The 22369-nt window shown below is 38.2% G+C and overlaps 4 protein-coding genes and 1 pseudogene across 5 annotated transcripts; 1 reads left to right on the top strand and 4 right to left on the bottom strand.

The window, feature by feature from the left end:
* Nucleotides 1-189: 189 nt before the first annotated feature.
* On the top strand, nucleotides 190-1941 carry LOC137732996 (high mobility group B protein 7). The gene is made up of 8 exons (XM_068472222.2): nucleotides 190-359; nucleotides 506-588; nucleotides 741-801; nucleotides 895-1002; nucleotides 1145-1202; nucleotides 1306-1350; nucleotides 1489-1575; nucleotides 1670-1941. The coding sequence occupies exons 1-8, from the start codon at nucleotides 238-240 to the stop codon at nucleotides 1751-1753; spliced, it is 648 nt and encodes a 215-aa protein (XP_068328323.1). The 5' UTR covers nucleotides 190-237; the 3' UTR covers nucleotides 1754-1941.
* A 347-nt stretch (nucleotides 1942-2288) lies between these two features.
* Nucleotides 2289-4630, bottom strand: LOC137730581 (uncharacterized). Its single transcript, XM_068469565.2, has one exon. The coding sequence runs from the start codon at nucleotides 4292-4294 to the stop codon at nucleotides 2441-2443; it is 1854 nt and encodes a 617-aa protein (XP_068325666.2). The 5' UTR covers nucleotides 4295-4630; the 3' UTR covers nucleotides 2289-2440.
* Nucleotides 4631-6388: 1758 nt separating this feature from the next.
* LOC137730606 (uncharacterized) lies at nucleotides 6389-8059 on the bottom strand (annotated as a pseudogene).
* A 912-nt stretch (nucleotides 8060-8971) lies between these two features.
* LOC137731554 (Prolyl oligopeptidase family protein) lies at nucleotides 8972-15613 on the bottom strand. Its single transcript, XM_068470685.2, has 11 exons — nucleotides 14956-15613; nucleotides 14423-14727; nucleotides 14120-14314; nucleotides 13184-13530; nucleotides 12421-12712; nucleotides 12029-12187; nucleotides 11143-11508; nucleotides 10536-10601; nucleotides 10234-10282; nucleotides 9939-10062; nucleotides 8972-9229 (listed from the first exon to the last, which is right to left on the bottom strand). The coding sequence occupies exons 1-11, from the start codon at nucleotides 15308-15310 to the stop codon at nucleotides 9139-9141; spliced, it is 2349 nt and encodes a 782-aa protein (XP_068326786.2). The 5' UTR covers nucleotides 15311-15613; the 3' UTR covers nucleotides 8972-9138.
* Nucleotides 15614-16173: 560 nt separating this feature from the next.
* Nucleotides 16174-21987, bottom strand: LOC137731732 (phytochrome-associated serine/threonine-protein phosphatase). Of its 2 annotated transcripts, none has more exons than XM_068470926.2 (10): nucleotides 21727-21987; nucleotides 20551-20697; nucleotides 20372-20439; nucleotides 19090-19147; nucleotides 18415-18525; nucleotides 18207-18257; nucleotides 17890-18033; nucleotides 17665-17760; nucleotides 17507-17578; nucleotides 16174-16628 (listed from the first exon to the last, which is right to left on the bottom strand). In XM_068470926.2, exons 1-10 carry the CDS (start codon nucleotides 21805-21807, stop codon nucleotides 16545-16547), a joined length of 912 nt encoding a protein of 303 aa, XP_068327027.1. In that variant the 5' UTR covers nucleotides 21808-21987; the 3' UTR covers nucleotides 16174-16544. The 2 variants fall into 2 exon arrangements, with proteins under 2 accessions (XP_068327027.1, XP_088543886.1); XM_088687760.1 differs by lacking the exon at nucleotides 21727-21987 and adding an exon at nucleotides 20815-21072.
* Nucleotides 21988-22369: the final 382 nt, after the last annotated feature.

Raw genomic sequence — 22369 nt, 5'->3', positions numbered from 1 at the left:
AAAGAAAGCACAGGAGGCGTTAAATCTAGACCGTCAAAAATTGGGGAAAGTTACAGGAAACAAACATGGATGATAAGAAATCTGGCGGGCGGGGATTCTAAAATTTTCCCTCGTATTTTCATCAAAGTTCAAACTCAAACATTTTTATATGAATATATATTAGTATTCGTTCCGCTCAGTTCCTTTCATAATTTCATTTTATTTTCATAGAAGAAGAAAAAGAAAAAGAAGAGAGAAATGGGAGGAGGGTCAAGGAAGAGAGTGGAGGCCACTGAGACTGAGGAGAACTCCTTGTCAATGTCAACAGCACCACCACCTTCTCTCGTTCGCGGCAAGGATGGCAGTGCCTTTGCCCGATGGTTTGCTACCCTGAACCCCTCCCCATCCTTTTGTTTTTCCTTTTTCCTTTGTTAAATTCTTCTGGATTTAGGGTCTATCCATTAGTCGATTAGATGTGTAGTGTTTGTGTTGAATAATTGAGTTAAATATGGGTGATAAATTGCAGCGATGAGTGCAACAAGGACGTGCCAGTGGCACTCATCACCATGCACAGCTGTAGCCTCGATGCCAAAATCAAGCTCAATCTCAGTGCGTAATTGGTTGCTGTTTTTTTTTTCTTTTTTTTTGCCTTGTTTATCTTTTGTGTAATTTCTATTCTACTTATTTTGAGAAATGAGAGTAGCATATCTGATTTTCCTTTGTTTGGGAATTGGGAATTGGGAAATGGGATGAATTTCCAGAGGCTCAAGTTGTGGAAAGGCCCACTGAAGTGCAAAAGAAGCCTCCCACTGAGACTGAGAGGTAATTACTTCTCATTCTCCTCTTCCGTTTCACTTGTCACTCTGTTGTGAGATTTATGTATCACATCTTTCTTTCAATTTTTTATATTTGCAGAAAGAGGTCCACTACCGCCACATCACATCCAAAGATGTCAAAGAGAGCCAAGAAGGACAAAGATCCAAATGCACCCAAGCGCCCTCTCACTGCCTTCTTCCTCTTCCTGTATCTCTCCTCTCACCTGTTGTTTCTGTTTCTCTGACCTGTTATCAATGATGTACAACTGCTGTATCTGCTGCGTATTTGAATGATGTCCGTTTTGTGTGAGATGCTGTTTGAGGTCAATTGGGGATTTTGTATGTTGCAGGGATGATTTCAGGAAATCCTACAAGGAGGCTAATCCTGATTCCAAAGGTGTTAAGACGGTATATAGTGTTATCAACTTCAGCACTCCATTATTGTATAATATGCTATGATTTGATGAGTTTGTGCAACCTCTAATGCCGTAACTTTAAAATGGAATTTCAGGTTACAAGGGAGGGTGGTGAGAAGTGGAAGTCTATGACTGATGAGGTTTGTATTTGCATTCATTTGTCTTTTCTTCTTTATGGTTTTGGTCATGACCTTCAATCTAATCCTGTGGACAGGAAATGGTAATTAGACTCTGTCTGATCCTATTTTCTTCTTGTGTCTGATGTAAAATGTGTTCAGGAGAAGAAGCCCTATGTGGATAAAGCTGCTGAGCTTAAACAAGAGTACAAAAGAGCACTGGAGAGTGACATTGCAGGAGATGGCGATGTAAGACTTATTCATTGTAGTTGTCGAATGTGTTATTATTATTGTTGTTATTTTAGCTTTCGCTAAATATTGGTTTTTCTTTGTGGTAATTCAGGGTGGAACAGCTGAAGGGGTTTTGGAGAAAGAAGTTTCAGAGAAGGAAGGGGAGGAAGAAATATCTGATGGTGATGAGGAGTAGTACTAGCGTACTAGTTTTGGTCTAGTTTGACAAACCTTTTCATAGAAAGTTGTATGTTCCTCTCTGTTTGGAGGGAATGAGTCTGATGCATGTTTCTAGATTCTTGTAAATTCTGAGGCTGGTTGTATCTGAGCTATCTACGGCTTTCCTGAAACTAGTTATAATATATATCGTTCTTCATTGATTCACGAGCATCCTTTTTTCTTGGTGGACTTGTGAATGCAAATCTAGTAGTTGAGCATTTCAATTCCATTTGTGTTTTTGTGTTATAATTGGTTGGCGTATGTTGAAACATGAATTGCCTAGTGCTTACTTGCAGTATCATTTCAAATTACAAAGTGCATTGAAAATAAGTCGGTTGTCATCATTTGATTTATTCCACTTCTTATTCTGCAATCTTGGTGGTCTCAATTCTTGTTTTCGTTGCGAGGCACTTTCTGAAGCAAATGATTCTCTTTAATTTGAATGTGTAAGCATAAGCTTGACATAGGAAAGAACGTACATTTTCTATTCTAGGTATGTAAACAGATGAGGCTTCTTAAGTTAAAAGTGAATATGATAAATAGATAATAAGTTACCATCTTTCATGGATCTTGGCTCTTCCGGAGATTGTCCTACGTGCTGTTTTGTATATTACATGTAATATCAATGAAAATGCTCATGTTTTCTCTAGTCTGAGTCAGCCTCTTACTGGCTCATCATATTTGCTTCTTGTTTCTTTCCCCTGCCCCTGCAAGGTGGCATTGGCTTGCCACATAAGCACAAATTGTGCACGTAAGCAGCTGCAGGGAAAATGTTGAATGGTCTCCCTTGTGGGATCTCTCCGCATAACCTGTTTGCCCTGAAGCTTGCGTGTCTGAGCCCTTCAATCCCCAATAGGCTATTTGGAATCCTTCCTGTGAGCCCATTGACGGACACGTCGAGCCATTTCAGTTTCACCAGCAACCCCAAACTTGTAGGGATGGTGCCTGTCATCTGGTTCCTTGATACATCAAACCTTTCAAGTTGAGTCAGGTTTGAAACTGAATCGGGGATGTGACCGGAAATCTTGTTGCTTCCCATGTGGAGCACTTTGAGCCTCAAGCCTGCCTTAAACTCTGGAATTTCACCTGAAATTTGGTTATGGGAGACATCCAAAAACTCCAAAAAACTGCTTGTCCTGTCGTTTAAGATTCTTGAGAGAGATCCCACGAGCTGATTTGAGTGCACATCAACGGAAGAAATTGCGTCAGGCAATTTGATTTCTGAAAGATTCGACTTCAATTGGTTGTTGGAGAGATTGAGGCTCTGCAAGCTTGTCACGTTGGTGAGGAGCTCTGAGATTCCACCGGTAAAATGATTGTGAGAGAGGTCAATAGAGGTCAAGGAATCAGGCATTGTAAATGTTGGGAGGGATCCTCTCAATTGACAGCCAGCAAGATGAACATCTCTGAGTTGTCTGCTTCTGATCCAATATGGAACGCTCTCTAAACCGAGATTGTTGTAAGACAAGTCTATGGACAAGAGAGAAGGAATGCCCCTGGCAAGGGTCTCAGGCAGAGCATCTGAAAACCCGTTCCTGGATAAATTGAGGTACCAAAGGTTGTTTAATCTTGAAATGGATACCGGAATACGTCCTGTAAGTCGATTGGCGCTCACCGAAAGAGTGGTGAGAGATTTGAGTCCGGCAACCTGAACAGGGATGATGCCAGTCAGTTGGTTGTGGTTCAAGGACAGGTCCAAAAGCTTGGACAAGCTGAAGAGGGCAATGGGCATCTGACCAGATAACTGGTTATTGGAGAGATCAATGTAAGTAAGGTTTTGCAGCTGGCGACCTACGAAATCTGGAATGGGGCCGGACAAGGCATTGAAGCTCAAATCAAGGTACTGCAGAGCATGGAAATTTAGAAAGGTGGGTGGGATAGGACCTGTGAGGGAGTTTCTTGCTAAACCTAGTTGGAGAAGATGGACAAGATGGCCTAGGCTTGGGGGAATGTGGCCGCTGAAACGGTTGCCGCTGAGGGAGAGGCTCTGGAGGGAGGACAAACGGCCTAGACCGGAAGGAATGGGGCCAGAGAGGGAGTTGTCTTCGAGGGCGAGTTGGGTGAGGTGGATGAGATTGGAGAAGCTCTGAGGAATTGGACCTGTAATTAGTTTCAGCCCACTGATAACGAGTACCTCCAAGAAATTCAAGTTGGCAAGAGAAGGGGCGAGAGTCCCCTTCATGTAATCACGTCCGGAAGCTGGGCGCTGCAACTGCAAGACAGTAACCCTACCACCTGGGTTGCACTCAACACCTTCCCAGCCTCCGGCGCAGCAGTCTCTGCCCGTCCACGAAGACAGCATTTGTGTTGTGTCCTTGAAAATTCTGGATTTGAAGCTGAGAAGGGAGGCTCTATCTGCTTCCGAGCAAACAGCCGGAGATGACGACGACACTGAGGATGTAGAACACAGCAGGATTGACAAAAACATGAGCAATGATAGGTTGGAATCGGAAATACGAACCCATCTCCATCGCCATCTCCATGTGAGGAGGAGGAGGAGGAGGACCGGCATTCTCATTTTGGGGGGAGGAGGAGGAGGAGGTCTAAGTCAGAGCATAAAATGTGAACAATGATAAATATATTTAAAAGGAGAAAGTGAGAGAATAAGTGAAAGCTGGAAAGCAGGAAAGCAGGCAGTAGCAGCAGGAGAGGAGGGTGGAGGAGCTTGAGGAGGGGACTTTGCCCTGCTTGCCGTAGACACTTAGACAGCAAGTATGTAATTAATTAATACTTAATAGCTAGCTAGGATGAATGACGAAAAAAATGGAATTACAAAAAGTGCGTGTGAGAGAGAGAGAGAGAGAGAGAATACGCATGTAATAATTTGGTTTGGAGGAGGAGGAGACATAATGCATGTCTGAAACTCTCAAGTGTCTGCGTCTCTTATTTATAGTAACCAAAACAAAAGAAAAGAGGTGAGGTCGGCTCTCGGGGAGTAAATGGAACTTGTATCTCGCTTCCTCACATGTAATGTAACCGTTTGATGATCACGAGGATCCTTCTCCAGTTTGAACGTTGGAGCGCACTAGATTCAAATTCCGCAACCAAATCAACCAGCTTTTTTTTCACTTTTACAAATTAACCCCTATATTAAAAAATAAAATAAAAATTAGGGAATTAAGTTAACCCCTCCCCTTCCCTTCCCTTGTATTTCGTAGCGCAATGCTCGTTATCGTTGCCATCCACAGGTCCCTCGCACAATCTTTTCTTGTGCCAAACAAAAGGCCTTATCATTTCTCCTCCTGTCTTTCCATTCCAATTGTAATTAATTGGTGTGGACTCTTCGAACATCACTTCTCACTTCTCAAGGCAAAGGACAATACTTAAAGAGTTTTCTTAATGTAGTCCAATCCAATCACACGAGCTAATAATTACAACACAAGTTCTCTTTTTCTTTTCTTTTTTAAATCTTTAAGACTCACTCAATAACACGATACTAATATAACATTTTCTTTATTTTTCTTTTTAAACATGAGTAGTATGTGCCTTGAATTATTATTATTATTATTATTATTGAGGCAAAAAACCTAGCATGAGTTAACCAAACACTTTAGACGAGAGAACCTTATTTTTTTTGTAATGCTTCCAAGTCTAAGCTCGAATGCAGTACAAGATTAGCGTTGATCGATCAGGTTATCTTTCAATATCAAGTCTCAATTAATTATTGCCAACTAAACTGGAGAAAGAAATTAACCACTCAATTGCATCTCTTTTAATTAAATAGTATGAAATGACAATCTTGAATATAATCAACATTAATCAAAATTAATTAGAAAAATAAAAAGGGTTCTGACTACTGATGATGATGATGGTGATAATTAAAAAAAAAAAGAGGATGAGTGGATGGTTCAGATTGAGCTAATTATATTAACTCCTAGAGCTTGCTTAACTGTTGATTGCTCATGATTATTCACTTTTCCTAATTTGGAAGGAAGACTAGTGTAAATTTGCCGATCGGTTCCATATGTGATGCTTGTTTATACTACACTTACCATATTTTCATATCATATTTGTACTACCTCTCTAATAAAGGTAGAATTCACCAACATATGTAGATTTCATCTCTATTAGAAATGTTTACAACATATATAGTATAAAAGCAAGAATAGCATTTTTGATCATGAAAATGTGTTTCCAAAATTTGTACTGAGACAAATGTTTTTTAGTAGCATGTCATATACGTACATTTGTGTGTAATTTTGTAATATTAGTCAGAAAGTGGTTGAACATTCGGAGAAATTTGTCAAACTATCGTTCCTCAATTTTAACTTATTTTGTTCCTTTATATATATATATATATACATATATATATATATATATATATATATATATATATATATATATATCTCAAAAGTGAATGATGAAACATGAGCTGGATTAGACAGGTTGCGTTAATTGCGCTAGCTTTAGAGTGAAATGATACAACAGACATTCAAAGAAGTGGGTAACCATTAGAGAATTAGACCATAAAATTAAAGTGCAGTAGTAATAAAGCAATCCTTATTCCTTAGTCCTTACTGGAAGTAATGGCTTGATTATATGGACTACCATCTTCCTTGTTGAGCAAGATCCTCAATCTCCCTATTGCATGAAATCGCCTACTGACAAAGAGTTCCAAAACTGGCTGCGGGAATTCTTTTATTTAATTATTGAATATAGATTTAGCCGAACTCTCCTTCCTCTTAGTGTAAAAATATCGATGTATTAAAATAAAATAAAAATTATTGAATGTAGATATGCCGTGGTTAAGCCGTGGTTAAGCTTGGCGATGGCGATGGATCCTCGGCCTACCTGACAAGGCCCAAGTTGACGATGCCCCAGGAAGTTTGTGGCCAGCTTCTGTCCTTTGCCTTCATGAGGAGCACCCTTGCCCAAGCAATCCATCCTTCCCAAGTTATCCTCTTGTCCCAAGCACTCCCCCATTCCAGCATCCGGGTTAGCCCTCTCTGTGCCTCCCTCTCCGCCTCCTCAAACCTTGCTTCTGTCAAATAAACCTGACCCAACACCACATGCGGCTCCCCAAGGAAAGGGTTCTTCTCAACACACCTCAACAGCAACTCTTCAGCTCTGTCCTCTCCTTTCTTTCCCTGTTTTTGAGACACATCACATACAGCTTCCCAGTTCAATTCCCTTGCAGCCAAATGCTCTTCCGCATCCAGAACCCTTGTGCATTTGTCAAACACTGGTGGCACCACCTGCTCGATGTCTTCATCTCTACATTTGTCCGCCCCGGCATTCTCACCCCCTCCACTTCCAGCAGTAGCAGTAGCAGTACTAGTAGTTTTCTTCTCTTGGATAAACATCTCCTCCTCTCTCACTATCAAATTGTATATTGCAGCCATCCTTGATATGGAATTCATCCAAAGTCCTGGCATGCCATCGCGGGGCCACAGAGCTCCATAGTTGTTGCCCCTAAACTCGAGGCGGCCATCTTTGTTATCAAAGAGCTCGTCCTGGAAACCAAAGAGTTGATCACTGAAATCTGCCATGGTCATCAGGACAAACACTGCAACCACCCTCCTCGATACCAACACATCTTCCCCGGTCTTTATGTGCTTTACTGTAACCCCATTTGCAGGAACAAGACTCTGCAACTTGTTCCTCCAACTACAATTCGGGCTTGCGGCTTCCGATTGGCTCTGCAGCTGCTGCAGCGACATCTCTGATTGTTTGAGATGCTCCACGAGCTCCGCGTCGGTGAAGTGGAACAAAAGGTCGTCGTGGATGAGAGGCTGTCTGGGGACAATGCAGAACAAGTGAATCAAGCGTTCCGCAGCCTCGCCGACATGGGCACGAACGGCTTCGCGGCCTGTGGAAGGATCAAAGATGGCAAGGTTGACATAGGATAGGAATTGGAATAAGAGGAGTGAAACAGGCCGCAGAGCAGAGGCAGACAGAGTCAGGGGCCTTCCATATCTTGAGAATGCGGTAGATGTCAACGAGGTGTTCGAGAAAGGTGCCGTGCTTGTGCCAGCACTCGCCAGCTCCAACTGAGCGCAGCACGGCCACCAGAGAAGGCAGATTTTTGTCAACGGACTCCAGCTCACCCCTGAGGAAGGGGCGGGTCGAGTTCAAGAGGCTTTGGAAGTAGGTGCCGCCGTGGCTGCTCTCCAACGACGGTGTTGGTGTCTTGGATGGCATCGATTTGATTGATTATAGTGGCTGGCGGTGTTTGGTTTTTGTACCTAAAATCTAAATAGTAAACTCAAATATAAGAGAGAGAGGAGAAGGAACAAGAGATGGAGTAGGATTATCTTCCCTCTTTTTTCCCTCTCTTTCCTTCCTCTTATATTTAAACTGTGAAGATTAAGTTACGTCAATATATTAGATAAATTTTACATAGAAAGAGAAAGACAAAATAGAGAATGTGAGAGGAGGGAAGGAAATGGGATGAAAAAAGGAAGAGAAAGAATCCAAGTTGTGTGGTGTGGTGTGGGAGGGTAGTCCGTGCGAGAGTGCGATCGAAACTGACGAAACTAGCGGGTGGCAGTGGAGGAGAAGACGTAATCAACTGTGGTTATCAGCTTGATTCTGTTGCGAGGATGGAGACAAGGATTTATTTTGTTGGAAATTGTTATTAGTACTCCAAAAATCTTATTTACACTCAAAATTTTCTATATTAGGAAAGAAAAATATATTTGTGAAAAGTATAGAATAAGATTTTTAAAATGACAATAACACTTTTCATTTTGTTTTGTTTTGTTTGTTATGTCGCAATCAGGATTTACGCAAAACGGTGTTGACATCCCATCCATCCATCCATCCATCCATCCATCTCCAATGCCGATTTAAAGATAAAAACACTCAACTACCCCAAGCAAACCAAACCAAAAATAAACAACATGCAAGAAAAGAAACACAAAAAAGCCAACTCGAATAGAAACACTTACGTCAGAGAATCTCCTTATTCCTTACTAGGTTCTTTCTACTGCAAATTTGAAATCAACACTAGTCTCGTTTTGTTATGGTTTTCCTCTAATTAAGTTGCACCAACATATTCACAAATTTGAATGGACTGAGGCCGACCAACCCACCTGCCTTCAAAGGTGGCAAGCAAGCGCCCAAACACTCATTTTCTTCTATTTAAGGCCGCTCTTGTGTTTTCTTTTCATGCTAAACAAGAAAACCTATTCATTTGTATTTTTCAGGGGCAAGTCTTACTCTATAATAATAAAACATAATAAAAACAAAAACAAAGAAAAAGCCTCTCAACATTTTGAAAGTGGTTTGCTCGTCTTGTTGGGCGTTGTTGATATTACAAACCCAGGAAAAAGAAAAGGTGTTGCTGATATCGTTTTTTATGTGAATGATATACTAGGTAACACAGCGGAGTCACACCACATCCTACCTGAAGCAGTATACTTAATTCCCCCCGGACCCTCCGGCAGGAACCATATCTAGAGTCTTCATTATGAAGGTATATATGAAGGCATCTTCTTGAAGCTTCTCAAACCTGCGCCAAACAAGAATTATTACTTCATTACAGATAGTATGTGGAAATATTTCAGACTTCAACTATATCTCAAAGGCAATAAAGTTTTTCTGTCTATCTATATAAGTAAAACAAACGTAAAATAAAACTCTATTTACGGTGAAAAACAGACTCAGACTCTGTTTCAGAAACAATTTCCTTGGGAAAAACATGAATCTTTCGAAATGTTCAGAAACATTTACACCCCACACGGCAAAGCAATGCACACAAGTAAAAGGGTAGAGACCTAAAGGTTTATACAAATTAGTCGAATCCAATATAAGTTTAAAAGCTTAAGCTACATAGACATGGAATGGTTGATTAGTTGGCAACAGAGAACCTTAAGAAGAACGTAGATAATAATAAGAGTTTGACTATACAAACCATGAACACGTGTGAGAAGGTATCTGAACTTAGTTCAAGATTGGGTAGAAGGGTTGTCATGTTCTAGCTCTTGTTACTCATAGAAATATTTGGGAGTTTCTCTTTACAATAGCCTTGAAGGAGTCTCACTTTACATAAACCGCTATTACTAATCCCTCACCGTTTTATTTTTTAAAGAGGTTATTTTCATAGATGATATTCTTCAATTCTTGGGGTGAGGTGAGGTTTTAAATAAATAAATAAATAAAAACTTAAAAATTCCAGCACAAGTGAATAGCTTTACGCGTAATAACAGAAATAATATTACCTCCCTGACTTTGAAAAATGCCCAGCACCAAGTTCACATTTAAACATAATGATGTTTTTATCAGTCTTCTTATCCCTTAGATTTGCCACAAATTTAGCAGGTTCTGAGTACATAACCCGTGGATCTGTTGCAAAAAACCAGTGTTTCAATTGGAGAAATAATACGTCAGATATGACATTAGGCGAAGAATACATCTATTGGATATGAAAGTACAATTTGTATCCTTCCTATTATTTAAACTGATAATGAAGATATTGAAATTGCGGAAGCAAAAGTGTTATGATATTATGCCTACCATTTAGACCAGCAGTAACAAGAATGTTCGGATAATTTTGAGCCTTAACCTGTATAAAATAATGCCAAATATAGATTATTAGAGTAAACAAAATGTTTTGGAATGTACTACAATTCATGACCTAGTAATGCGTTTGGGATTTTAGAGAAAATACATGATTTAAGTTGCCTATTCATTTTTGTTGTTTGGATGGGTAGGAAAGAAGTGATGACTTTAATGATGCCAACTTATGGTTATTCTAGCTTAACTGTTATAAATATACTGATTAAAGTAGTACAGCATAGGTTATATTGTCATCTCACGTTGTCAACAGGGGAATATGACTTCATGTAAAAGTAGAACTCCTCTTTACGTGGGTCACCCCATTCCTGCAAAAATAAAATTATACCAGTGAATGTAGTTGGTGTCTAAACCTACACCTTGGGAGAATATAGCAGCAACCTGACTGCAGTCGCCAAAAGTCAATTAAGATCGTAAAGACAGGGAAAACGGATATAACTAGGTAGATCTGTAAAACCAACAAATGTACAAAGAAATTTCAAGCAAAGAACCCCAGAACTTATACAGTGGAAAAAAGAAAATGGCAATATCAGTAAACTGGTGTTGGAATTTTTTTTTAGAGATGTCTAGAATACAACAACCCAGGCTTATCTCACTACATGAATCCTAGAATGCCACTACACTCGGTTTTGCAAGATGTCTAGAATGATGTGAAAATTCAGACCAAAAAAAAATTATGTGATGATTAAATTATTATCCACCACAGTGAAAAATAGTAAATACCCAAGATGGGATGATTAAATTGCCGATGTCTAGAATGATATCAATAAAACTAGATGTTTATCACATGCATTTGATTCATCCTGTTAAAACTTTCAGGGTCAGGATCTGATGAGGAAATGAAAATACCTCCCACTCTGAAGTTGTAAGGGGGATAGTTGGGTCAAGCATTGTAGTCAGAACATCAACAAAAGGCACTCCAGCAACAGCAGCCTTGAACAAATCAGGCCTCATATTAAGAACAGCACCAATAAGCAATCCCCCTGCACTCCTTCCATCAATGCATAATCTTTCTTTGGAGCAATATTTCTTTTCTATCAAATACTCAGCACAAGCAATAAAATCTGTAAACGTATTTTTCTTCTTCAGCAACTTTCCATTCTCGTACCACTGCCTCCCCATTTCACCACCCCCACGAATATGAGCTATAGCATATATAAAACCCCTATCCAGCAAAGACAGCCTTGAAGCTTTAAAGCTGGCATCTATACAGATCTATTGACATAATAAAACTCTTGAGTCACTGAGAGAGAAATGAAAACAAGCAACGAACAAAATAAGCCCTCTTCCAAATGGCTAAAAGGATATTGCCTCCTACAGTATTTTCAATTGTGAGGGCCACTGACTATGTCCAACATACTTGAACAATTTTACCAAATTGTGATTAGAATTAGCCATCATAGGCCAGAAACAAAATTCTATATTTTAATTACTAATCCAACTGGATGATACATAATGCATTAAACAGACAACCTATAAGGTAATAACAAGAAAACTTTCTTAAGATGTCAATTGATTCAGATATTGGAAAAGGAATATCCACAGAGCAGTAACGTATCAAAAGCACAAAAGTTTCTTTTGTGATGGCTACATGTTTAAAAATGGATCTGGTCATATATTTTTAAGGGCTTCAGATTTCAGTGCTGTACCTTCTAATTGTCCAATTCAAAGCATCTCACAAAATTTTCTACAAGAAATAAGCTTTTCAGTGTAATCATACGAATTCTTCTGTTACCTCATAAGAGCCATAGCCGTAGAGTAGCAATGGATCATATCCATCAAGTTTTACAATATCCTTCCTATAAACAATTGATATTGGAATCTGAGTACCATCTAGAGCACTAGCCCATTTCCTTTCTGTAACATAATCTGATGCTTCAAAACCTCCCAAAACCTGAGAAACATAAATGACAACACCACCTATCACAAATACACATACACAGGAACCCAAGGCCAGGTAGAGATAGTAAATGGAATAACCGCAAAGCTTACTTTCAAAAAAGTAAAAATTAAATCATTACTATTGCAACAATAAACATGTACATGACAAGAGAGTTAAAAGGACAAGTATACTAAGGGTTAGGCTCCTAAAATTTAGTATTTGAAGTAATAATAAATACAACTTACTGTTTCAATCTTCTTCAAAACAGAAACACCTGTCTTCATATCATAATCGTACACAGAGGGAGGTGTTTTCATGGAGCTATAAGAAAATCGTAAGATGCTGGAAGAAAATTCTGATTCTGATGGATCCACAGAGTATGTGGGATCCAAAAATTTAACAGCTTGACCACCATGAAGGGTTTTAAGTGGTTGTCCAACATCTGGAAGTTGATAGATAGTGACTTTTGGTAGACCCTCTTCACGCTCATATACAACAAGGTGATCACTAAAAAGATGTATATCCTGAATTTTCACACTGAAGAAATTTCTAAATTAGTATGCCTAAACTAACAAAGAAAACATGCCTGCTAAGAATAGTGAAGGTAAAAAAATATCAGGCCCTGAGAAAAAGTTATAGAAAAGTACGCAAATCCATACACAACAATTGGACCAGGTGGCATGGAGTAGTGAACAACACATCTAACTCATTCCATTATCAGTTCTCTCTTATTCACAGTTAAGACAGTGCATATGTGAGAAAAAAAGCTAGTGAATGGCTCAAGGAAAATTTCCAGTTTCATTTCTGGAAAATGCACTGCAAATCACATGTCGATATATAATTTTTTAATTATCTATATACTTAATTTCACCGGGGAAAATTAGACGTAATATTGAGAAAACATAAATCACGTGCGTGCATGATTTTAAAAATTAAAAAAGACAATCCATTCATGAACATTATTAAGGTCCTGCAAGCGGAGTAAGGATATAAAAATTTAGTTATCACCTTTCCCTGTGTGGAAGAAGAACTGTAGTTTCAGATGTATTTTCCAATGGACAAGCAATTACTTCAGAATTAAAAAACTGGTCACTCCTCCTCTTTATAAAAAAATGATTTCCTCGATGGCTAACAAATGTATCAATGCCATCTAGGCGAGGTGTCAGAACCATAAGCCCATCTTCAGGCTTTGAATGATCAAGGTAAAAGTTGAATCTTGTAGTTTTACTTTCGGATGCAACAAACAAGAACTTTTTGCTCTCAGAAGCGTGAAGATCAATTGAAAACATATCATCCTGTTCATGATAGAGGCAGGAGTCACTTGACTGTTCTGTCCCCAACTTATGTAACCATGCCTATTAAAGAGAAAGCAAGATGTCAGACTAAGCAGTTTACTCACAAAAATAAACAATGGAACAGAATGTATGCACTAATTTTTCCTCCGTGAGGCTGTGAGCCAGACAGGGTTCAAGGTATGACCTCTTGGCTCACTGCATCTGCAGTAAGACAACCAACAAGAAAACAGAATCGAATTCTACAGAGATATAGGAGGATACATCCAACGTTATATTCAGCACTTATCAAGATAAACAATGTCATAAAATGAATTCTCATGGAAAAGCATGGGAATGTGGTCATAGGAGACAATATTGAAACAAAATATCAATGTAAATTATAACAGGTAAACACAGCAGGCAAGCTTCCCAGATAGGATATACACAACTGGGGTAAGTTGCTCAGTTCTAAATTTCACCGAAACATGAAAAAATTTCAAAATTCAGAAATTGGCTAAATATTTTATCTGGCATGCCAGTCCTTGAGTAATGACACCTCAAAAATCTACCCACAATTATGTTGCAGAACAATTGAAAAAGCAAGTGAAGAATGTGTGTGAAACATAGCATGACATGAGGAAACAGAGGGCTTAAAGCAGCAGTATCAAACCTTGTCAGGGCGGAGGGTCTCGTCCATTGTAATGTAAACTAATGCCTCGTTGCCGGCCCATTCAAGATAGGATGTTGTACCAACAAGAGGCAGACCCACAGGAGCACCTGTCTCGGCATCAATGACATAAACTGTATAGATTTCATTTCCTTTGGTGTCTTCTGCATATGCCACCAAATTGTTGTTTGGGCTAACCTGAAGAAGGATTAAGAAATGAACATGAAAACACTCCATAAACTGTATTGAGATCGTCATCATATAAACACACTGTCATGTTGTTGTACTATTGGAGTAGGTAGATACCTTAAAAGCAGCAATGCTATAATAGGCATGATTTTTAGCCATAACATTCTCATCCAAGATTACATGCTCCGGAGGAGCATCAGGTCCGGTGGGCATGGTATCATACACAGATACTGGGGGGTCCGCATCACCCTCGCTGCTTTTGGTTTTGGGTATAAAGCGGCGACAATGCTGAACGTACTCCATACCTTTGAGAGTCCTTTGATAGTAATAGTAGGGGCCTTTTCGTTCAGGTGCAGATATATCATCCTCCTTGATCCTTCCCCTAATCTCAGAGTAGAGTTGATCTTCGAATTTCTTATTTCCTAATGTAAGCCAATTAAATTTTAAATTAAAATGGAGAATTGTAGTTATAGTTGAGAAACAAGCAATTAGAGAAGAAACGACAAATTGCATCTGCTAGTTAAGTTTAAAGGTGTGCTGCTGAATGAATTGAATATCAAATCAAAAATTGAAAATAATCGAATAAAGAAGGAAAAATGCTGGATGCGATGGGGGAAAGGCAAGCAGTGCAATACTAGTTTAGTTGATACCAGACATGAGGAATTGAGTGTAATCGTTTTCTTGTTGAAGGTAAGAGAGGACTTGGGGGTCGGAGCGAGAGTCGTCGCGGAGCCAATAGTAGTTGTCCACTCTGACGTCGCCGAACATCTCCATCTTATGCTCCACCTTCTTCGCCACCGGAGGCCGCTGCATCTTACTCTCACTCATCCTCACTCTTGATGTGGGTTCTGATGACGTGGACGCTCGGACGGAGAAACCTAGAGAGGAACCGGCGCCACCACCACACGACGACAATACGACTACTGGAAGGTAGACAAGCGGAAGTAGGTTTCCTCTGCGCCACTGCCACTGCCACTGCTTATGCATTCTCATTCCCATTCCCATCTTTCCTATATATATTTTTCTCGACCAAGAAATTTTTTTTTTTCACACCTTTTTAGTAAACTAATTATTATCTACTTCTGCCCAATATTTCACAAATTCTCATAAACTCACAAAAAAATGTAGGTATAATAATGCAGACATTGAATTTGCAATTGTGGTTGTTGTTGTGTGTAATAATGCATAGCAATTTGCAAGATCTTTTGATTTGTCTTGAGTTTGATTTTTCAGCACACGTTGAATTTGCAAAACAAGGAAAAAAAAAAGAAGAGCTGGGCCCTAAATTCATATCCTCCTCAATTAATTGATTTGATGATTAAATGTTATTCATTGTAGAGGTTCACGTCCTCGTTGAGTTTACATTAAGCTGGATGGCCCTTACTTTTCATGCGAAAAAAAATCTAATCCAAAATCAACTACACACTAAAGAGCCCTTTTTTTTTCAGTTTTTATTATTATTTTTTTAATTAAAAATCTATTTAATAACAAATTTCAATTTTAATAAAAAATAAAAATAAAAAACTAAAACTACTTTCTTAAAATTTCACTTTTTGAACTTTCATTTTCAATTTTTTTCAGACCTAAAAGTAATTACCAAAAATTAAAAACAAAATAGTTATCAACCGCCTCTTAGGAACATATTTTCAATTTGGCAGATTATTTATATCATTTCAAAAGCAGAGCTCAAAAGTGAACAAAACTGTCGAATGTGAATTTTCATTCGTCAAAGCATAACGGTTAAAATGTGTATCCATTCCTAGAAACAAAAATGTATTCGTAACATGTAGCTGCTAGAGAATTATTTATTAAAAGAATACTTCATCCTCCAGAAGAAATTCACGTCAAGAATAAATGTAAGATGCGAATTGAAATGGGGCATACATAGGCATCATAAATATTACACAACAAAAAACTAGTTGTAATTTGCACATTTCTGCATAATACATTAGACATGAATTGCAAAACAGGGCAGACAAGAAACATAACGAAATGTATCGGGCACGGATTAAGAATTGAATAACAATTAGCGACCTAATAAGTAATACACAACCCATGAACGTAAAATAGTGTGGCTGCCAGACGGACCAGATGGAAAACCTACAGCCAAGCAGAAAGGAGATCCACCCCACAGCAACTGACCGACGTACTCAAGATTCTTCTCTGTTCCAGTACTCTCAACACCTATACCAAGACTTAAAATGATTATACAAATGATGCAGGTAATCACTCCAAACGATCATAAGAAATAAGGCACTCCTGTCCTCGGTCCTCTCATCTGGTTGTTCTCCTCTGTTTCAGTGAAGAACTTCACCTCCCTCTCCTGTTGCAAACGACAGAACACCAACCATCGTGAACGCAATGGTTTTAAATTCATGTCCAGCCATAAATTCTACTTGATGTAAAAAAATAAAAAAAATAAAAACTAAAAACCGTTATTTTCAGGTGCACGCAGCAGGAATTAGACATGGACAGACCCATTATGTTGGTAAATGGGTTTTAATGGGTTATGGACCATTATTTGTCCTTTAGTTGGTGGGTTATAGACCATTTTTTGGCCCAATGCCCATCCCCAGTAACTTACTGATTGCACTTTCCAACAAATATTACAAATAATCAAAAAGCGAAAAACTTTGAGACCAAAATGAAGAGAGCCATATAGCACAACTAATACAATATGCAATAAATGTCTAAAAAGTAGGCCCTCAAAACTAACATGCCCTTAGTTTCTAGCTGAATACTGGATATTAAAAACTAATCTTCACTCCTCTCCATCACCAAAACAAAAAGCAGCATGGTGCATGGCTTAGAGTTATTTTCATGCCAGGATAACATGAATATGGACTTTTTATTTTTACTTTTAGAACTTGGACATATCTTATAAATATGTTTGACTGTGAGTTTATAACCTCGCCAAAGTAGGCATTGATATCCCGGGCCAAGTATAGCTACTTCAAAAGTTTATATGTTCAAAGTCTAAATGTTGAGAGATTCTAGAAAATGGCAAATGTCAGCTCTTGGATGTTGGAAAGTCTCTAAGAACCAAGTGTTTCAGACACTAGAAACAATCAATTTAATTATGCGATGCATATATGAAGCTGTGAAGGTGACAGAAAGATACCCTAAGTACACATATCATAAAAGTCTGAATCTAAAAGTTTCCATTAAGAAAAAGGCCGTAGGCAAGCCAGTAATCTTTACCATATTGTCATTAAAACTCAAGATAGAAGCCACATTCCCACAGCGATAACAGTAATTTGGTGCAGACCAGACCTGCAAAATTCAATAACCTAACTATTCAATAAAACTTCTACAATATTACGAAAAAAAAAATCAACAAAAGAGGTTTGGAATCTCACAGTTACAAGGCCTTTATCTTGAAACATGTACTTAAGACCTTCTTGAACAAGTTGGTGTGCTCGACAAACCAGATCTAGATTATTTATGTGGTTGAACTGCAGAAAACAAAATTCTTAAGCTTTAGCATGTGTGTGATGTGCGTGCGCATGCGCGTGTGTGTGCGAGAGAGAGAGAGAGAGAGAGCAAGCAGGGAGAATCCTACTTAATTAGTAAGATCTTAATACCTCAGAAGTGACTCTGGATCCAAACAGCCAACCTGCTCCACGTGGACTTACTGCCCATGTTTCAATATCTTCAGGATCGCTCCACATGAGATCACAAAATGGCCCCTCATGTGGAATTTCACAATTTCGCTCAATGACCCGTATCTGTTAAACGAAAAGGTATGTACGGTGATGATGATGATGATGATTCATGCAAATGGAAAACCAAAAATAAACAGAACTTCTTTGAAAGCAAGGTCATAGACATGTAGTTCACGCATGAAAAACATAAATGCTTATATATATGATATGAACAAAAATAATACAAAAAAAATTACCTGATCAATTGTTCGGATGTCAGGAGAAAGTCCACCATGGACACATAACACCTGGGAAGACAAACCACATAAACATATTTACTCTCAAAAAGTGCGCAATCAAAGTCACAAATAGTAATATGCACAGAGACAGATAAGAGATATATGCATACTAACACATACATATATATACATAGACAAGAGGAGGGGGAGAGGGAGAGAAGGTTACAGTTCCATCTATAATTGCCGATAGTGTCAGATAGTCAAAAACATCTGTACAATACCGCCAGGCATTAGCATTTCCATACTTCCTCTGGCATTCGTCATAAAAGCCATATACCTAGCAGAGAAAAACTTTAATTGATAAGGATTCAACCGACAATGCCAGCAACAAAACTCCATGCACAGACAGTTAAATAAATGCTGCTAAGGCAGTAACCTCCTAATCAGGTCCCTCTACTGAACATTAGGATCTAAATTATACATATGCACCTGGACGTCCTATATATTCTGGGAATAACAAAAATGGAAACACTAATATCTGGGATTTCTTACTCAGATTCATGCAATTCATTTATCAACTCAACCTTTAGCACACAACTCTTGCAATCGACTCCATTATATTAAGCCACCATTACATGCCAAACCAACAAGTCTATTACATTGCAATATTTGAGTATGGTCGGCACAAAAAGTGCTCTAAAGTACCTCTGAATACACTGAACTGTAATTTCATTCCAGCCACCAATAGCTTTAACACAATAATATTCAAAAGAACAAAATGCAAACAAATAAAAACAGCATTGAAACCCTTGCTCCCAATTTTGGTATTCAACAAAACACTAGAGGGTGTCGTTAATAATTGTCTCTTCCAAAACACTATACAATCTATATAATATCATACCTGGGTAAGTTGCCTGCTTTCATGATTACCACGCAAAAGGGTAATATTAGCCGGATATCTATAGCCACAAGTAAAAGAAGACTACATTAGCTACGAGAAGAAAAACATAAACATCTCATAAAAATTGAGATTGTCGACGAAGAGAAGTTGAAAGTTAAAGCAATCTCGTATTCCATTCATCATCTCCTGATGTAGATAATTATTAAGAGCTCGTTTGGATGTGCTTTTAAAATGATTGAAAGCGCTTTTGGTGAAAATGTTTTAGAACCAATCCTTAGTAAAAATGCAAGTAAATCCTGGAAGTGTTTTTCCTAGAAAAGCACATAATTGGTGCTTCTTGCAAAAAGCACTTTAAGTGCTTTTGGAACCCAAAAATATTTTCTCTAAAAGCACTTTCAGTCCTTTTAAAAGCACATCCAAACGAGCCCTAAAGCTGTCTAATTTTTATAAGAACAAAACAGCAGTAAAAAGAACGCTTCCAAAACTCTTAAGAAGACAAAGATCTAGAAAGAAATGGACCACGAACCTAAAAACATAAGCAAAGAAACAGGAACCATTAATAAAGAGCTGCATTCCGATTTAAAAAACAAAAAAAAAAAAGTAACGCAAAAGAAAAGCCATCCCTAAACTCTTAAGAGATCAAAACCCATACAAATGTTTAGAAGCAAACCCTCTCCCCCACCTAATCCACATCATTACCCACACATTGTCAAATATCCTTCTATTCTTCTCCCCCCAAATTACCCAAAAAACAGCCATCACCGCACATCTTCTCAGACCTATACCCTTCTTCCTCCCACCAAAAAAGCAAGATGATAACCCGAGAGAGAGAGAAGAGAGAAGAGAGGAGAGAGAGGAGAGAAAGGAGAGATTAGAAAGAAAAGAAAAGAGAGAGAATTAAAAAGGTAGAATGCATACAACAATTTAGCCTTTCATAACCAAACAGACCAACATTTCAGAGTGGGTACCTTGGTGCAAGGCACCCAACTGTAAACTCCAAATTGTATTCGTTCTACCGGTTCAATTTATAAAACATAATCCCGTAAGTGATAGCTTCCAAGACTCTTTCTTATTACTGAAATTATCCACTTAGTACTGACCCAAATGATAACTAAACCATACATGGCACATCATAGGGCTGCAATACACATCAAAGGCATAATGATATGATGACAAGTACCAAAACGGTAAGTAGTGTGCATGACTGCAAATACTAATTTGAAAAGTAAAGACCTCATTATTACAACACATTCTTCCAAACAAAAGTCTAAAATATTTGTACCTAGCCTTAAGAAGCAAAAGGATAGTGAAAACTTCAAGGCTATTGTATCCTCGATCAACAAAATCGCCCTGCAAACAAGCTAGGAATATTAAACACCACCAGAAGACAACCAAACAATATTTTTATGATGACGTGCAGAGATTTTATCAAATTTAATAACAAAAAAATACAAATCATACCATAAATATGTAATTTGTCTCTGGTACATGGCCTCCAGTCTGGAAAAGCTTCATTAGGTCATGGAATTGGCCATGAATATCGCCACAAACAGTGACCGGACTGTTTACAGGTTGCACATTGGACTCCTCAATAAGAATCTCTTTTACCTGTGATAGTTACAATGACAAACAAGGGCAACAAAAATTACAAAACTCCTCTAGGTAAGGAAAACCTGAAACTACTACTCATGGGACAATTAGAAAAGAGCAAAGTAAATAACCTACACAGCCACAGGAATGTTTCTACATGGCACTTTGAAGAATAATGCTGCGCTAACCATTTTCCATAACTAGCTTAACATGTACGTGCCAATATTATTGTATGAGCCCGTCATAAGTTACCTCCCTCTCAGGACAATTGTGTGGGACCCACTGTTATATGGTGAGACTAGCATGACGTGAGAGGGAAGTCAGAATTGACAGGCTCAAATGAAACTTCACGGTTTTGCTGGGTGCAGGCAAAAGTAATACGCTCTCCAACCGCTGCACATATTTATGTATCAGACAGTCCCGTACAAAATTTTGAAAAACCAACTATATCTACTGAGTGCATATCACAAGTAACACTAGACTTCCAAACCAGGTATTTCAGGTTTTGGATTCGGTAGCCAAAAGCAGTTCTTTTTGCCAATCAAGTACTTGACGTGTAATGAAAAAAAGATCGAGTAAACTATGGTGAGCATGATCAAGAGTGTTGATAACGTTAAACATTGTGTAATGAACTGTAACATACTCTCTGTGACAAACAAGAGCAACCCTAAACATATGCAGGCAGTGAGTAGGGGGGGAACCAGAAAAAAGAAAGAGAAAGAAAGATGCTTTCTTTCTACTTTTAATCAAAGGGGTATGTATTGAGTCTTGAAGCCCATCAGTCTATTAGCTACTCAAGCTCAATCACCGGTTAGTCAAAGATCGTTTGTGAACAAAAATTGAGTGAACAAGCTACATTCAATGGTCAAATTTTTAAGGAAACAATATAGAAATCGGATTCCCAAATTGATCGAGAAATCAAACGTATTAGACAAAGCGATTACAAAAACCAATTTGAATTTAACAGCGACCAACAGGCTCAGATATGTGTAAAAACCCTAGATGTAGAAATGTAGATAAAGGAAAGAAAGAGATAGAGATACGGACGTATTCGCATAGGAGTTGAAGCTCGTCCTCCAGAAGATGCTGTCCTTCCTTCACGTTTGAGATCCACTGGTCCAAATCCATCTCTCTTCTTCTTCTTCTTCTTCTCTCTGTTTAGGGTTTCCAGCAACAAACCCAAACGAGAGACGAAAACTACGAAATTACACGTGCTGCGCCTGCGTGTGTTGCCAGTTACGCATTTACCAAATCGGAGGGGATCTGTCCTTTTAAAAATAAAAAATAAAAGTTTTCGGCTTACCACTCTAATCTATATTGTATGCTCACTATATATTCTGATACACTTATTCGTTGCTTAACCTTAGTTAAATTTTTTCAAAATTCTAAAAGTAATATTAATGTAAGAGTTAATTAGACTTAGGTAAAAAAACACATGGTAAATGATTAAATGTATAGTAAACATACACCTTAGATATCGTGGTCAGCAAAAATGCTCCCAAAAAAATAATGTTTTATACTTCAATCTTTTTTTGTTAAACTTTTAACCCGAAATTATTAAAGAATAAATTTAGGATAATTTTTAGGGTTAAAAATTTAGATTTTAACCCATAAACAATTTTTCTACTCCAACTCTTCTTACTTAAACTTTTAGCCTGATATTATTAAAGAATAAATTTACGATAATGTT

Source organism: Pyrus communis, chromosome 16, assembly GCF_041283825.1.
Source record: "Pyrus communis isolate YQ-2024b chromosome 16, ASM4128382v1, whole genome shotgun sequence".
NCBI classification, from domain to species: domain Eukaryota; kingdom Viridiplantae; phylum Streptophyta; class Magnoliopsida; order Rosales; family Rosaceae; genus Pyrus; species Pyrus communis.
Note: the sequence above shows the minus strand (reverse complement) of the source record. Positions and strands in the feature narration are given on the sequence as shown.

Coding starts and splice junctions, on each gene's coding strand:
- LOC137732996 (XM_068472222.2), top strand. CDS start 238: ATGGGAGGAGGGTCAAGGAAGAGAGTGGAGGCCACTGAGACTGAGGAG. Junction 589..740: donor CAAAATCAAGCTCAATCTCA/GTGCGTAATTGG, acceptor ATGAATTTCCAG/AGGCTCAAGTTGTGGAAAGG. Junction 802..894: donor CCTCCCACTGAGACTGAGAG/GTAATTACTTCT, acceptor TTATATTTGCAG/AAAGAGGTCCACTACCGCCA.
- LOC137730581 (XM_068469565.2), bottom strand. CDS start 4,294: ATGAGAATGCCGGTCCTCCTCCTCCTCCTCCTCACATGGAGATGGCGA.
- LOC137731554 (XM_068470685.2), bottom strand. CDS start 15,310: ATGGGAATGGGAATGAGAATGCATAAGCAGTGGCAGTGGCAGTGGCGC. Junction 12,713..13,183: donor CTTCTTCCACACAGGGAAAG/GTGATAACTAAA, acceptor AAATTTCTTCAG/TGTGAAAATTCAGGATATAC. Junction 10,602..11,142: donor TTACAACTTCAGAGTGGGAG/GTATTTTCATTT, acceptor TTATTTTTGCAG/GAATGGGGTGACCCACGTAA.
- LOC137731732 (XM_068470926.2), bottom strand. CDS start 21,807: ATGGATTTGGACCAGTGGATCTCAAACGTGAAGGAAGGACAGCATCTT. Junction 19,148..20,371: donor CTTTTGCTTCTTAAGGCTAG/GTACAAATATTT, acceptor TTGTGGCTATAG/ATATCCGGCTAATATTACCC. Junction 18,526..19,089: donor AAAGCAGGCAACTTACCCAG/GTATGATATTAT, acceptor TTTCTCTGCTAG/GTATATGGCTTTTATGACGA.